General features: G+C 43.6%; 1 protein-coding gene across 5 annotated transcripts in view; it reads right to left on the bottom strand.

The window, feature by feature from the left end:
- The window catches only part of GHR (growth hormone receptor), a 333,700-nt gene that overhangs the window by 167,778 nt on the left and 148,663 nt on the right, over nt 1-17,259 (bottom strand). For 4 of the 5 annotated variants that reach the window (XM_055422112.2, XM_055422114.2, XM_055422113.2 and 1 more), the window contains exon 2: nt 16,246-16,326. In XM_055422112.2, coding sequence (XP_055278087.1) covers nt 16,246-16,315 — 70 coding nt within the window. In that variant the 5' untranslated portion in view covers nt 16,316-16,326. Of the gene's footprint in view, nt 1-16,245; nt 16,337-17,259 lie in introns of those variants that run through there. The other variant, XM_055422111.2, reaches the window with a different exon arrangement.

The raw sequence follows: 17,259 nt of genomic DNA, 5'->3' as shown, positions 1-17,259 counted from the left end.
TGGTTTTGTCACTAAGTCATGTCCAACTCTTGAGATCCCACAGACTGCAGCCCACCAGGCTCCTCTGTCCATGTCATTCTCCAGGGGATCTTCCCAACCCAGGTATCGAACCCATGTCTCCTGCATTGCAGGCAGATTCTTTACCACTCCAGTACCTCTTGCCTGGAAAATCCCATGGACAGAGGAGCCTGGTGGAATATACTCAATGGGTGGAAGACTCTTGTTCTCATAAATTTGGTTTCTCTTCCACTGATTTGTATGGACAAAATTTTATTAGAAAAATGGTAGTGATAAATCTATTTGCAGGGCAGGGATAGAGATGCAGATGCAGAGGACAGGCTTGTGGACACAGTGGGAGAAGGAGAGGGTGGGACAAATTGAGAGTGTAGCGTTGACATATATACACTATCACGTGTAAAACATAGTAATGGGAACCTGCTGTATGACACAGAGAGCCTAGCTCAGTGCTCAGCAGAAACTAACACAGCTGCTGCTGCTGCTGCTAAGTCACTTCAGTCGTGTCTGACTGTGCGACCCCATAGATGGCAGCCCACTAGGCTCCCCTGTCCCTGGGATTCTCCAGGCAAGAACACTGGAGTGGGTTCATTTCCTTTTCCAATGCATGAAAGTGAAGTCGCTCATTTGTGTCTGTCCGACCCTCAGCAACCCCATGGACTGCAGCCTACCAGGCTCCTCCATCCATGGGATTTTCTAGGCAAGAGTACTGGAGTAGGGTGCCATTGCCTTCTCCGACTAACATAGCATTGTAAAGCAATTATCCTCCAATTAGAAAATATATTTAAAAATATTAATAGACTCGTTTTAAAACACTTCTGATGCAAATATTGTGAGAAAGTAGGACCCTTGGGAGAATAGAGAGAAATACAAGATAAGAGAAATATAAGCAGTGCTTTATCATTGTCCCTGATTTTCAATAAATTAACAAATATTTTTGGTCTCCATCCCTCAGTTCAGTTCAGTTCAGTTCAATCGCTCAGTTGTGTCCGACTCTCCGCGACCCCATGAATCACAGCACGCCAGGCCTCCCTGTCCATCACCAACTCCCGGAGTACACTCAAACTCATGTCCACAGAGTCGGTGATGCCATCCAGCCATCTCATTCTCCGTCGTCCCCTTCTCCTCACGCCCCCAACCTTTCCCAGCATCAGAGTCTTTTCCAGTGAGTCAACTCATCCCATGAGGTGGCCAAAGTATTGCAGTTTCAGCTTTAGCATCAGTCCCTCCAATGAACATCCAGGATTGATCTCCTTTAGAATACCTCCCCCCAATAAGAAAAACGGTGTAGAAACAATGTTACACCCAACACAAGTCCAAGGTACAAAATAGGGAATGTTAATCCAGTGAAAATGAGGAAAGCTTTGGTAAGGAGGTACAGACTTAGAAACAGGTAAAAAGTACATGGTATAAGAGTGAGTGTGGTATAATTCTCTAGGCATAGTAGTATAAAGGGGAGATAGTTTTCCTTTACTTTGATGGCTTTTGCATTCATTGAGAATCCAGGAATGATAAGAAGAGAAAACCCAGAGTTGATTTCATAAGACAGTTTTAGCACTTCCCTAGAACAACATCAGGAGAGCCTTGTAGATATCAAGGCTGCACAGTATCAAATAGTATTGTTCAGTGGCCCAGTAGGTACCTTTTAAGGATTTTTTCAAAAGAAGAGGTGGCTCCTGTCTCCACAAACTTGGCTACTGAGTTAGCCTCGGGAAGAGATGCCCATGTGATTTGAAGAAAATTGCCCATACTTCATCATAAATCTCATATATAAGTATATGGGATACTTATATATGAAGTAACAAGGTCCACACAAAGTCAAAGTGCTACATGAAACCGAATGAATCTGAAACCTAGAGAATTTACATGAATTCAAGTAATTGCCTCTTGTCTCTTTGACATAATATAACTATGACTCTTGACCGAGGCTGAGGAAGTAAAACACATGCAACTTTAGACTTCAGCTGAAATCCCTGCAGAAGTGAGTACCGCAGTTCGGTAAGCACCGCGGGGATCCTAAGACACGTGTGAGGCGATGTATTGTGCACTGTGGGGTCAGACTACTTGGGTTGGACTCCTACTTTGGCCTTCGCCGGTTATGTAAGTTAGTTACATAAGTATTGTTGGTGTCCTTACCTAACACAGGTAATAATGGAACTTATCTCTTTTTGCTGGGGGCATTAACCAAGGTTATAAGCATGAAGTTCTTAAAGCTATGCCCACTAAAATGCTTCAATCATTATCACAGTGAACTGGCTTTAATTCACTCTCTCCATATCCGCAGCCCACCCAGTGACCAACTTGGGAAACTGGGAGGGCCTCAGTCCTCTTGGCCTTGTGTTTGCCATATGCAAAAACTCAAAGAAAGTTCACTGAAGTCAACTGACTTGCCCAGCACCACCCCCAGTATCAGTGTCAGCTCACTCCAGACCCACTTGCTGGACTGATCAGATTCAATTTTATTCAAAGTATAAGAACCACAGAACTAAGATGTGATCAAACTTGTCCTCTGAGCATTTACTGTTAAAACTATAACCATAGAACAGTGTCCAAGCCCCTAAAAGTTTATACCATCAGGTCTTAGTTCTATTGTTGAAAGCACTTTTAGAATTAGAATCCTCTTCTAGACAGTTTTCTGGATTCATCGTTAAAATTATCTTTAGCTTCCAAAACTTCCTTGTGTAACAAATGCTCCTTTTAGGCATACATTGTTATACTTCAGATTCTTCATGTCTGTTTAGTTTGCATGTTTATTTGAGGCCTCAGGGTTTGTAGGTAGTCAACCTGAGGTTGGTAAGCATTACCAGCTCTTGAATACTTAGGGACTCTTCCTGTGTCATCTCAGCAGGTGCGTTTACTATTGTTACTTCCTTGACGGTTTTAAACAAGTTCTTTTCCTCCCATTTAACATATGAGAAAACTGAGGCTCAGAGTGTATAAGAAACTATAAAAGCCTTTGCAGCACATGTTGTCTGTGCTCTGCTGACGCAGAGCCCATATCCATATTTGTACACATGAATTCCTTCCGTGCCTTCACTTTCCACACCAGGCACCAGTGACTCTGTCACCTGGACCTGCACTGGAAGAGCTGAAATTCTCTAGGATTTGATGACCTCCCCTGGTCATCCCATGGTCAGTTCTTAACCACCAACTGAGGGCTGTTCTGAACAACTTGAAACACTACTTTGGAGGAGACTATGTCACATATCATCCCATCATTTACCCTACCACTGTGGGGTAGCACTGGATATTGAATTCTTGATTATTTCTTTTTCTTTTTTTTTTTTTTAGCCTTTCCCTTGTCTCATTTTCCTACTCTTTTTCAGTTTTCCCCTGGAATATTTCCCCCCTGGAATAATAATCCACTTTCATTTAAAACCTTGTTTCAGCATCTGGCTTCTGGGGAACTCAAACTAAAAAATATCACACCACTCATAAGTGACAGAACTGGGATTCAAACCCAGTTCTGACAAAGTTCGAGATCAGTGCTCTAAAATTCCCAATCTAGACTGCTTCTCCCAACAGTGGCAGAGAAGACACAGGCAGGAATCAGAAGTGTCTGGTGCAGAGACTTGCTTACTGGTCCTACTCCCTAAGCATCTCTGTACATTCTCCAAGTACCAGCCAAGGCCATCTGACCAGCCTCTCTCCTTTCCCTGCTGGAGTTCTTCGACAAGTCCCCTTTCCCCTCTGAGGGTCTAGGCCTCTGGTGATTGCTGCTGTCTCCTGTAATAGCCAAGGGCAATATCATAGAATGGGAGGGACATTGTATATAACCACAGTAAATGCAGATCAAACTGGGCTCCTAACAACTAATGCAGAAATCAATCATCAGTCTACATGGTATTTACTGAATGCCAACCGAGGGCTCAGCGACCGACGCAGTCCCCTCACATCAGCCTAGAATCTCAGTCTTTTCCTTCTACCTTCTGCTTTAAGGCATCTGTTGACTCTCCCCTGTGTCAAAGGTTTCTGACTTTGGGTTTACAGCAGCCTACTTTCAACCAACATGGTGGAGGGTGGTGGTTCCCTCTCCAAATTTGATGGTTAGGAAATAGTTTCACTTTAGATACATCTGAAGGAAATGGCAACCCACTCCAGTGTTCTTGTCTGGAGAATCCCAGGGATGGGGGAGCCTGGTGGGCTTCCGTCTATGGGATCACACAGAGTCGGACACGACTGAGCGACTTAGCAGCAGCAGCATGTTAATGAAAGTGCTACATATTCTTTTGTCTTTAATAGTCTTCTATTTTTTCCTTAAAGTAAGATTTCAAGACTTAAAAATACAGGCTTTCAGTATTCATACACAGACACAAGACAGGGAGTAGCCACATTTTTGCCTCTAACAACTATCATGGCTCTACAAACACAAGTTTGACATGTATATATGGCCAGGGTATGCGCAGGAGTTAATCTAGTTAATTTCTATTCCTCGATAGGAGCTTTTCAGGAAGTCAGGTTTAGTGATAGCTACAAAGGGAAAGAGAGCTAGTCAACCATGCCTATGAAATTCAGAGCAAACACCTAAAACTATGGTGTAGGCACGGCTGACAAGGGAAGTCAGGCACAGTCACAAACCCATTTGTAAACTCAGCCCAGGCTGTCTAAGCACAGCACCTCAATACTTCACTGCATTCTCTACCCCAGAACCTCATCTGGCCCAACTGTGCCCTGACACAGGGCATGGCTCTTTGACTGATTCCCCCAATTCCTGACTGCCCTGCTCTCTTCACAACACATTAATTCATTGTTAGTTATTAGAAAAAGCATGGAGCTTCTTTTTTATTTTAACACTGAAAACATTTTGGACTGAGGTATAGCTGATTAACAGTCTTGAGGTAGTTTCAGGCGAACAGCAAAGGGACTCAGCCATATATATTAAGGCAGGTACTTCTTGCTTCAATCAAGGAAATAGCTGGGCCACTGGTTGGGCAGTGGAGGAGAAAGGAAGGTCCTGAGTTAGGCAGCCAAAAGGTCCTTTCCTAAAACATGAGCTCGCAGTTTGGGGGAAGCCACCAGTATTCTTGCCTGGGAAATCCCATGGACAGAAGAGCCTGGCGGGCTCTTTTCATGCAGTCACAAAAGAGTCAGACACAATAAACAAAGGCAAGGTAAACATCCCCAATTCAACTTCAATGTGAATCTATTAACATTGGGTTGGGCAAGAAGTTCATTCAGGTTTTTCCATAAGATCATATGGAAAACCCTGAATCAACTTTTTGGCCAACCCAACACTTGATAACACATGACTGTCTACAAGTCAAATATTCTTAACATTATTTCTCCTTCCACAAATTTGCAAGATTTTATTACTCTGCTGACAAAGGTCTGTCTAGTCAAAGCTGTTTTATCCAGTAGTCATGTATGGATGTGAGAGTTGGACCATGAAGAAGGCTGAGCATCAAAGAATTGATGCTTTCGAACTGTGGTGTTGGATAAGAGTCTTGAGAGTCCCTCGGACTGTGAGGAGGTCAATCCAGTCAATCCTAAAGGAAATCAACCCTGAACATTCATTGGAAGGACTGATGCTGGAGCTCCAATACTATGGCCACCTGATGTGAAGAGCCGACTCATTGGAAAAGACCCCGAGGCTGGGAAAGACAGAAAGCAGGAGAAGGCGACAACAGAGGATAAGACGGTTGGATGACATCACTGACTCAATGGACATGAGTTTGAGCAAGCTCCAGGAGATGGTGAAGGTCAGGAAAGCCTGGTGTGATGTAGTCCAAGGGGTCACAAAGAGTTGGACATGACTGAGCGACTGGACAATAACTAAAAGATTAGATTACACAAAATACAATTTTTTTTTCCTATTCAGGGATGAAGACTGTAGGATCTTTATCAAAATGATTGACAATTTTGAGAGTTTCATACTTTCAGATGAGCTCTCACTGGAAAACCGGAAAAACCTATTTCAGGGATGAGGCAGGGAAAACTGATCAGCTCTCCATAAGATTGCTCATCAGGGTCTTTTGTAATCAAAAGTTCAATGTCCAAAAGGGCAGAGACAACTTGGATCTGGAATCTGAAACCCTCATGACACCTGTCTGTCTGTCAATATTTGAGGCAATTTAATCAGGGAGGTGGGACGCAGATAAAGGTGGTTCAGGGGTAGGTGCTGGGTGACTGGTCTATTCAATGAAGGATGTTGGCCAGTGGCTGGTATGTGGGGTACAGAGTTCAGTCACCTGGGAAAAGGTTGGCAAGACTTAGACATGGTATCAGATGCCCAGGCACTGGTGGGTTGGGCAAAGTTCTGACTCTAGAGGCATCTGAAGTACAAAGCAAGAAAATGACTCTTCTGCCCACAAATCAGGGCTTTGGGTCAGGCACAGGAAGGCTTGGGGCTTTCTGGAGAACAGTTTCTACAGCTGCACAGCTATTTCCAGACCGTTCCTACTGAAAAAGGGTCCAGATCCAGCCTCTGCCCTGGTGAGGGCTGGGCATAACAGAGCATTAGTGATAACTGTGGACAATGATTAGGGAAGTCCCAGGTCAGGATTTAGAAGTTGATTTCCTTAAAGAAAATGAAGATCAAAAAAAAAAAGAAAATGAAGATCTACTCCATGTCTCAGAATGCCTCAGAATGGGGAAACAGGGGTGAACAAAAGACTCTTTGTGAATCTTTAGGTCGACTAAGTTTTAACCTGTAACTATTTATTGTACAGAGTTTGCAGTGGTCATTTTGTCAATCTTTTGAAAACAAATTGCATATATTTCAAGCTCAATCCAGAATGTGACACACAACTCAAAACACAGATGTCATGACAACTTCATTTAGAAACAAAAAGTGAAAGTGTTAGTCACTCAGTCATGTCTGACTCTTTGTGACCCCATGGACTGCAGCCCACCAGGCTCCTCTGTCCGTGGAATTCTCCAGGTAAGAACACTTGAGTGGGTTGCCATTCCCTTTTCCGGGGGAACTTCCTGACCCAGTGATTGGATCCAGGTCTCCCACATTGCAGGCAGATTCTTTACCATCTGAGCCACCAGGGAAGAAACATTTAGAAGAGAGACATGCAACAAATGTCATCTCTCCCACCCCCTGATCCTCTGCCACTGACTGCCCTTCTAGAAGCCCATCCTTCTGTCCTGTGTCTTGGTAAAGTTTCTAAAAACAATGAACAAGATGCTGAAACATTCCCTCTGTGTGGACACTCTCCTCCATGCTCTAATACCTGCAACCTTCTTGTGGAGATATAACACCAATGCTGTAATTAGTTACGGTTAAAGCCTAAGGCTGGTGAGTTGTTTCATATATAGAAACAGAGATTCCTGATAGATGTATCTGACAAAATATAGCAGATTCATTTTTAGACAGATTTGGGGAATACAGACCAGAGAAAACTCTGATTTCCAGCTGAGGTTGGAAGAAGCACTCCAGGCTCAGGGGCATGGTCTGCATGGTGCTGGCCAGACAAGGCACCATGGAATCCTCTCTGCATGACTGGCTGCCTCAGATTTCAGACAGTGTTTATGCCACACATCATCGCCGCCTTGATGCTGCTAACTACAGATGAGGAAGGAGCTGTGCTCTGGGTTTGAGGGATGACCCTGTTGACAGCATGTGAGAATTTCTTGAAGAGCCACAATGGGACCACGGTGCCTGCTGCTTGGGAAAGCTGAGGGTGGTCCTTGGGCTGTGGCTGCCGGTGACTCTGCCTAATGACCAAGTTACAGACATACATGACTGTGGATAAGCAGGCAGTTCCAAGGAGCAGGGGTTGGGCCCCAAAGATTGTGGGCCTGAAATGGGTCTGCAATGCCTATAATTCTTTATCACTGAGTTTAAGGTTAAGGCTTTGAAGCAAACCAACTCCGAGAAAGTAACACAATGACTTAAAATCAGGGTGAGAAGAAAACCAGCCCCCACAGGATCTTCCTAAGAGGGTTTCTTAGGGAAACCTGGGTGATGGAGAGACCTGGGCCCCTAGCTATGATAGATGACATCAGCCAGAGAGAGGCTGGCCAGGTCAGTCCAAGCCAGTGTGGACTTCTGCACACTTAAACTTAGGTGAGCCTCTGCTCGAGGCAGGAAACCAGGTGTGTGGATGAACAGGAGCTGGTGGCCAGCAACATCAGCAAACACATTTTGTCCACCACATTCCTGACCCCACATAACAGGAGCCTGAGTGTGGGCTACTGAACCAAAGTGGTTTGCCAACATTGTGCATAGAAGCTCTTGTCCTATAATGTTGGCATCCAAAGTGGAAGACTGGAGGTATAGTCGAACACTGGCATGTGGGACCTGAACGTTCAAGGTTTAGACTACTCTTGGGTGGTCCCAGTCCTTTTAATACTAACTAGCTAGGGTACAAACCTCATCACTCACATGGCCAGCTGCTTCACAGGGGTGAGTCACATAGCTACTGTGGAAGTCTCATCAACCTCCCAGATTCTGCTCAGTGCATAGCTGTGCTGCCCTCGACCCATCCTGCTGCTGCTGTCACTTCAGTCGTGTCCGACTCTGTGCGACCCCATAGACGGAAGTCCACCAGGCTTCCCCGTCCCTGGGATTCTCTAGGCAAGAGTACTGGAGTGGGTTGCCATTTCCTTCTTCAATGCAGGAAAATGAAAAGTGAAAGTGAAGTCGCTCAGTCGTGTCCGACTCTTAGTGACCCCATGGACTGCAGCCCACCAGGCTCCTCCATCCATGGGATTTTCCAGGCGAGAGTACTGGAGTGGGATGCCATTGCCTTTTCCGAGTGCATACTCTAGGGGTGATCAAATATCTGGGGATATGTCAAGGTCTTGGGATTGAGTCATGAATGTGCAGAGACAACATGGAGTCAGGAGTTGAGGCCTTTGTTCCTGCTGTGGACCCTCAGGGCTCAGTGGCCAAGCCGTATCACAGACACAGCACAGAGGGGAGCAGACGGCCGTGGGACCCGGGCTGGGCCCAGGCAGGAGGGGTTCTGGTAACGGCACAGCAGAAAGCTTGCTTAGACACTCTGCTGTCACTGGTCTCAGTGTTCCCCCAACACAGAGCAGAGGCGTGCAAGTACCACGGCACCGCTCACAGGCTGAGCTGTATCCAGCGCTTCACGCGGTGACCAGTGAGCCACTGCTGATGCTGGTAACATGAACTCAAGATGCAGAAACTTTGAAATGGATGGAGTAAGAAAGCTCTGCCAGTTCCTGAAGGCAAAAACCCACACGTAACTGGACTCCAAGTGCCCCTCGACATCTGTCTGTAACCCATCTATGTGTTCTTTTTAACTACCACTGGCACCTTTGCATCATCTCTCTTGGCCTATTACAACCGCCTTCCTCCACACTCATCTCTCTCCAATTCACTTTTAATATACTACGGCCACTGCAACTTTCAATGTACCACTACAAACATTGTCACTGTTTCCAAAATGACAATCTAACAGTAGTATTACCCTGCTTAAAACTCTTTAGGGACTTGCCTGGTGGTTGAGTGGCTAAGACTCCATGTTCTCAACACAGGGGGTCTGGGTTCGATCCCTGGTGAGGGAACTAGATCCCGCATGTCATAACCAAGAGTTTGCATGCAGCAATTAAAGACACCGCATGCCACAATGAGGACTGAAGATCCCTAATGCCACAACTAATACCTGGCACTGTCAAATAAAATCACATATATATTAAAAATCTCTTTAATAGCCTCAGAGGACCACAGTTAAATTAAGTTCATTTGTCTGTCTTCTATAGCTCATTAGCTCCTTAAAGGCAGATAGGTAAATTCAAATTTACATTCAATAAAAACTTGCTGAAAGACCTCATCACCCACAAAGGTCTCTGCATATCTTCCACTGGCATCACCCAGGTAGATGAGGCTGGAAGCTCCATCACCTGGCCTGCTAGGACCTGAACTCCAGCGGCTTAGCCATCTGTGATACACCATGAGGCCCAGGTGACACAGGGCCGCTGACGGCCACAGGGCCAGAAGAGACTAAGTCGACTTCTTGTCTCTGGAAGGAAAGACAGCAGGAATCTCATGCTCCATGGCTTTCTCGCTAACTTCTAGGGTGAACTGAAGGAAAGCCTTGAACTACTACTTCTTGAAAACATTTTTAACAGGTACATCTTTTACAGTTTACCAACTACAGCCATGACTCAAATACACAGGTGAAATACATCCTGCATGACCTGAAGCTCTGTGGGGCTTTGCCTGCAAGCAGGCATGAAAGAGAAAGGTTTATTTAAAAAAAAAAAAAATAATGTTCTTGCCATTGGGTCATTATTTCCTATCGTCAGCAATTAGACCAGAGGTATCTTTTTTTTTTTTTTTTACAAAAGTGCTGCGTATGTTTGCATAAGTTTACAAAAAATATTCAAAGATAGAAAACATTATTTGAGGGATCTTGGTTCCTTTGAGACATGGCATCTCACTTCTAGTATAAGTTATTAATTGGAATGATATTTAGAGTGATAAGATACTAACGATGTGGTTTGTCTGGAAACCATGCCCTACACACACACATACACACATATGTATGTATGTATGTTTTGGTCAAGTTGCATGACTTATGGGATTTTAGTCCCGCCCCCAACTAGGGATTGGCCCCGGAAGTGAAAGTGCCGAATCCTAACCACTGAATCATCAGGGAATTCCCTCAGTTCAGTTCAGTTCAGTTGCTCAGTCATGTCCGACTCTTTGCGACCCCATGAATCACAGCACGCCAGGCCTCCCTGTCCATCACCAACTCCCGGAGCTCACTCAAACTCATGTCCATTGAGTCGGTGATGCCATCTAGTCATCTCATTCTCGGTCGTCCCCGTCTCCTTCCACCCCCAATCCCTCCCAGCATCAGAGTCTTTTCCAGTGAGTCAACTCGTCGCATGAGGTGGCCAAAGTATTGCAGTTTCAGCTTTAGCATCAGTCATTCCAATGAACACCCAGGACTGATCTCCTTTAGAATGGACTGGTTGGATCTCCTTGCAGTCCAAGGGACTCTCAAGAGTCTTCTCCAGCACCACAGTTCAAAAGCATCAATTTTTCGGTGATCAGCTTTCTTCACAGTCCAACTCTCACATCCATACATGACCACAGGAAAAACCATAGCCTTGACCAGACGGACCTTTGTTGGCAAAGTAATGTCTCTGCTTTTTAATATGCTATCTAGGTTGGTCATAACTTTCCTTCCAAGGAGTAAGTGTCTTTTAATTTCCTGGCTACAATCAGCATCCGCAGTGATTTTGGAGCCCAAAAAAATAAAGTCTGACACTGTTTCCACTGTTTCCCCATTTATTTCCCATGAAGTGATGGGACCAAATGCCATGATCTTCGTTTTCTGAATGTTGAGCTTCAAGCCAACCTTTTTACTCTCCTCTTTCACTTTCATCAAGAGGCTTTTGTGTTCCTCTTCACTTTCTTCCATAAGGGTGGTGTCATCAATAACCTCAGCATATCTGAGGTTATTGATATTTCTATATATGCTATATATAAATACTACACACACACACACACACACACACACAAAATGCACCCCCATGAACACTTTCACCTGGCCTAGAATTTAAGAACTGTGACTTGCTGGATATGGTATACTGCTGCTGCTGCTCCTGCTGCTAAATTGCTTCAGTCGTGTCTGACTCTATGCCACTCCATAGATGGCAGCCCACCAGGCTCCCCCGTCCCTAGGATTCTCCAGGCAAGAACACTGGAGTGGGTTGCCATTTCCTTCTCCAATGCATGAAAGTGAAAAGTGAAAGTGAAGTCGCTCAGTCGTGCCCGACTCCTAGTGACCCCCATGGACTGCAGCCTACCAGGCTCCTCCATCCATGGGATTTTCCAGGCAAGAGTACTGGAGTGGGTTGCCATTGCCTTCTCTTGGATATGGTATAAGCCTCTCCAAATACTACCCATCTTCCCGGCCCAACAAGCCTTGCCTTCTCCATGAAGCTTTTGCCATCTTCAGACTTCTATAATTTATCTTGAATTCATTGACCTAAGTTTACATAGAAAGGGAATAATTACAAACACAGTGTTCATATAGTGTACACTCTGACCAAATTAATTATCCGCCTTCCACAAAGGAAGTGCTGGAAAAACATCTGTTGGATGCCAAGTGTGTGAGATAGAGCCACTCACTGCCTCGCACAGTGCCCTGCATGTAGTGCCAACCCAGGGACCAGATGCTCTGCACGTCTGTCACCTATCTATGCCTGAGCACTTCTTTCCTGCTGTCCCATCGCCACCCATGCTACTTCTGCAGCCACGCCTGCTCTTCTCAGCCTTTCAAATCTTAACCCAGTATTCTCATTTCTGCTGAAATAACACCAGCATCCTCTGTGAAGTCCCCTCGACTTCAGCACAGCTTGACGTGACTCTCCTCTCTTCACTCCTCTTAAAGACAGTAGTTCAGGCCACTGTTTCCATATGTAACCACCTTATACAGTCATTCTCTGTGGATGTTCTTGACCTCTTAAGTCATGATAAATTCCTTGAAGGAAGAATCACTATCTTCCTCATAGACCTGAGTTCAATCTTTAAAAATGAGAAGCTCTGAAGAAATATCCCTACACTGAATTTGTTGAATTAAACTATTCCAGCCACCTGGATTTATTCTTTTTCAGAACATCTTGGTCATTTGTGTTCATTACACAATCTAGACCTTAAAGCTATATTCTCTCATTAATACCTACAGGATCCTCACATCCCAGCTAGACTGAACTTTTTCAGGGCAGGGCTTGCCTGCTCTCACCTGAGGTTGCTGAGGTCAAGAGGATGCTCATTTGTGGACCAATAGAAAGAGCAGAGGTACGACAACATATAACAGGTCCTCCTCAGAAGTATGTTTATATCCATAACACCTTTATGCGTATTTCTCATTAAAATCATTATCATAGGAGCAGCAGTTTTAAGGCAACCAGCTGACAGTTCAACCCTGTGAAGCCCTCTGAAAATGGGGCACTGTTGCTCATTTCTGATTTTGGAATAAGAAATTCTCCCTGAGAACCCTCTTACATAGTTGGTGGGAATGTAAATTGGGGCAGCCACTATGGAAACAGTATGGCGCTTCTTCAAAACACTAAAAACAGAAGTACCATGTGATCCATCAACTCTATCCCTGGGTATCCATCTGGAAAAAATGAAACACTTATTTGAAAAGAGACAGGCACTCTGATGTTCACAGCAGCACTATTTACAATAGCCAAACATGGAAGCAACCCAAGTATCTATCAGCAAATGGATAAAACAAGATGTATATATGTGTTAATATACAATGGACTATTACTCGGTCATAAAAAAGAATGGAATTCTGCCATTTGCAATAATGCGGATGGCCATGGAGGGTATTATGCTTACTGAAAAAAGTTAGAGAAACACAAATATTCTATCATATCACTTATTTGTCAAATCTAAAGAATAAAGCAAAGGTATATAGCAAAATAGAAACAGACTCGCAGAGAGAACGAGTAGTGAGCAGTGGATAGAGTGCAGAGAAGAGGGGCAGCATAGCAACATGGGATTAAGAGGTATAAACTTCTATACGTAAAATAGATAAGCCACAAGGATACATTGCACAGTCTGGGAAATTACAGCTGTAATTTTACAATAACTTTAAATGGGATATAATCTATGAAAATACCAAGTCACTATGCTGTACCCCTGAAAGTAATATAATATTGTAAATGAACTATATTTTAATTTAAAAAGTTAAATAAACTACACCCAGGAAAAAAAAGAAAGTCTCCCTAAGAGTAGGTATACTGCCTTGAGGATCATATATAAAGACTAATATTAACAGCTTATGGATCAGAGACATATTAATACAACTTTTGTTACCCGAACATTATTGACCAGAGTGTGTCAATATTCACTTACATACCACATCGCTAGCACAGGCGTTAGTTCCTGCAAAATCCCCCAGTCAATCATGTATTAAGGATGAAAGATAGAGAAAGCAGCTATTCCAACACTGTAGCTAATACAACGGTGGCACTGTTCTGGGCTTAGTTCTCATTAAATTTCTGATAGGCCAATTAGACTTAATACAAAAATTCTCTCAGGGCTAGTATATTTTCAATTGCTCATCTGCCCAAGCAAGAAAAGCCCTGCTCAAGGCTTCAAGTGCCAACCCTCCCTGGGCACGCAGATCTGCCATCTTCTACCAGCCTCTGGGCAGCTCTTCTCCAGGTGACACTTCCCAGATCACTTGCTCAGCAGCACCACCTCTTCCACTGACCAAACTAGATTCAGTGAATGGATGGTAAAACTAGAGAAACACCTTTTTTTTTTTCCAAAGTCCTCTCTTATATTTTTAGTCTGTCTTATACAATGGGAGAGAAAATAAAGTGATCTGGGTACAATCTGGAGATCTGGCAGGAAAAAAAAAACATGTGGCCCATGAAGGTCATCTGAGATTCAATTCATGTCATGTCAGGAGATCACTCTGGCTGAACCCATTGGATAAATGGCCAGAACTGGCAAGCACCACACACACACACACACACACACACACACTCGCTCATGTTCAAACATGCTCATCTGCATCTTCTTATACAAACATCATACCCTGTCCTTAACAATCCTCAGGCCATTTTAAGCTAAGAATTCTGGAGTAGCCACATATTCCAAAGGAATTTTGGTTAGCCCACTAAGAAAAAAAGAACAACTTTTTCCCCTTTGCTAAATTACTTAGTATGTGCAAGTACTGTTAAACTCTAAGTACTGTTGAATTTACAATTTGTATTTACTATAAACTATTGCATTTTCTTATTCTGTGCTCCCCACAAACAAAAAACTATCAAAAAGCAAAAAAAAAAGCAAACATGGAACCAGCTAATTGTTTCATTTCCTCCACAAAGTTAAAGGTTTACTAAAATGTCAAAGCAGTTGAAATACATGCTCTTTTGCAGGCTCTCTAGGTCAAAAATGTAATTTGAGTTCTAGTCTTTCAGCCAGGCATACATTTAAAATTTTCTTTAGAGTTTCTTTGCCATACTTTTCATTTCACAAGTCTTTTAAATTCCTCAGGCCTCGCCCGGTAGAGTGAAAGTCACCTTAATGAAGAAAGTAGAGATTAAACCACCATGACTTTGGAATGGCACAGGATCTCAGCTGTAAATCTTTGGCTCAGAACCAGTGTCTAAAACCGGCCATGGGAAAAGCTGCTGACATGGAGCCTGTGATTCCCTCCATGTTCGCCTTGCATAATGTTGACATTATAACACCAGAGAGACCCCAAAATATTTCAAACAATTGTGACTTCTTTTCTATCAATATTTTAAAATTGTTTTAGGAGATAAAATAACATTTTACCCTTTTTGTTTTCTTAGTTATTCTGGTTGCCCTCAGCAGCTCACTACTAGGGATTTATTTTTGGCTCGAAGGTCAGGGAGGGCATTTTAAGGCACTACTTCTGTTGCTAAACTGTGTTTTCCAACATGAGTTGCCTGGTAAGTAGGGGAGCTGGCCGCTCTTAAAGCCACAAGTGACTGTCGAATCATAGAATAGGAGAAACAGATGATCCTTTCCTTTGTTGAAGCTCAGGCAAGAAAAAAATATCAAGTATTCAAGATGATATTTTAAAAAGTCTCCCACTTCATTATAAGCACAGTTTTCTTTCGGGGCAGAAAAATCTTTTTCGTTCCCTTTCATTACTCGCCTATTCCAGTTATTACTGTTTGAGTCTTAAATTTGAATATATGACAACTTTTCCAATAGGAAGAGCGTATAAAGGAGAAGGGAGAATTACAGAGATGGCCAAGGAAATTAGTGACATCTGAGCACATCATTCAACTACTTCAGCTGTTTCTTCCTTCAAACTTAGCCAAATGGTAATTGTCCAGTGAGTGAGAGGTGAACTTTATTTGAAATCTGAAATTTCCACTCTCAGAGAATATGATTAAGAGGCCTTAAATCTAAGCTCTGGATACAGGCTTTGGTAACCTTAGTCACAGATGAGCTGAGTGATCAGTTGGTGAATAACCCTTCAGTGCAATTTCAATCTTTCTCCCAGAGCCTGAGACCAAGAGACCTGGCGTGCCTTCACCAGAAATGTCCTCAGCATGATTTGCAGCATTTATTTTTGATGATGAAACATCAGCTGTCAAAGCTGACTACTGTGTTCCTCCTAAAACATCCCCAGAGATGTCCTCCTAGTTTGCAATTTTAAAGCTACAACAGGTTTTCTATTTACTGTTACTTAAAACTTACCTCTTTTAATTACATCAACCCAAAGAACTTAGATTTCACAAATAAAGTTCAGTGTGGTTTCAAAACACTGCGAATGGGAATGGAAAAGCAGAACTCACCTTCACTCCCAGAAAAAGCATCACTGGAGCCTGCCACTGCCAAGGTCAACAGCAGCTGCCAGAGATCCATACCTGTAGGACCTGCAATCATACAAAGAAAAATAAAATTAAGCCAAGCAGTTAAAAGCAGACCATGTTCGTCAAAAATTGTTTAAATACTGGCTCAATCAGGAATGAGTTGACATGTACATCAGCTCTAGAAGGAATCTTCGTAAATCTTTTGCTGCCCTAGCATCTCACGTTGTCACACTTTTCATGAGAACAAACAGCAGATTGTAATACATTCTACTTCCGGTGGGTGCTCCCCTTGAGAAAGAACATGTACACTAGATTTCCACATTCTTGCCAACAGCCATAGCAAACGACCCCCACACATTGCTTTCATGACAGCGCCAGCATGGTTCATTTTAATTTGATCTGGAAATAGGAACTCCTCAGCTGTATCATTAAGCAAGGGACCTTGGGCTGGACAGTCCAAAAAAGGAAAAACAAAACAACCCACTTTAGGCATAGTAAAACTTCTCCAACGTGTCTCCCAGTGAACAAAAGAGCTCAATTAACACTCAAAACACTGTGCTAATGAGCCATAGGAAGGAGGCTTCATTCAAAGGCTGCAGAGAGAAGGTGGGAAGTGAAAAGGAAAAAAACACCAGTGCTTCCTAGGTGGCCTCCCCTGGGACGCCTGGTGTCCTTGTGGGTTTTAGTTGCAGAAGGAATGAGGTCTCTGAAAAGCCCAGGAATGTGAGCATCTCAGACTCTAGGAAGGGTCAGTTTGCGGGCTGGCCATTTGGAATCCCAAGCTTGGCCACACCTTGGACCCTTCAGTATGATGAATGGGGGGAACAGGTAAACATGCCTCAGCCAGCACACACCTTTACCTGGAGGAAATGAAGCTTCTTTGTAATAAATAAACCAGATGTCCACCCCCTTGATCTCTAAAGAGACAAGTTTAGGCTGGCTTAAAATGAACTCAGCAGACTGCCCTTTGGAGAGCTGCTGCTACATCTGACGACG

Source organism: Moschus berezovskii, chromosome 18 (assembly GCF_049115385.1).
Source record: "Moschus berezovskii isolate FMDL1 chromosome 18, NW_MosBer_1.0, whole genome shotgun sequence".
NCBI classification, from domain to species: domain Eukaryota; kingdom Metazoa; phylum Chordata; class Mammalia; order Artiodactyla; family Moschidae; genus Moschus; species Moschus berezovskii.
The sequence above is the reverse complement of the archived record's forward strand: the minus strand, read 5'-3'. Positions and strand labels throughout refer to the sequence as shown.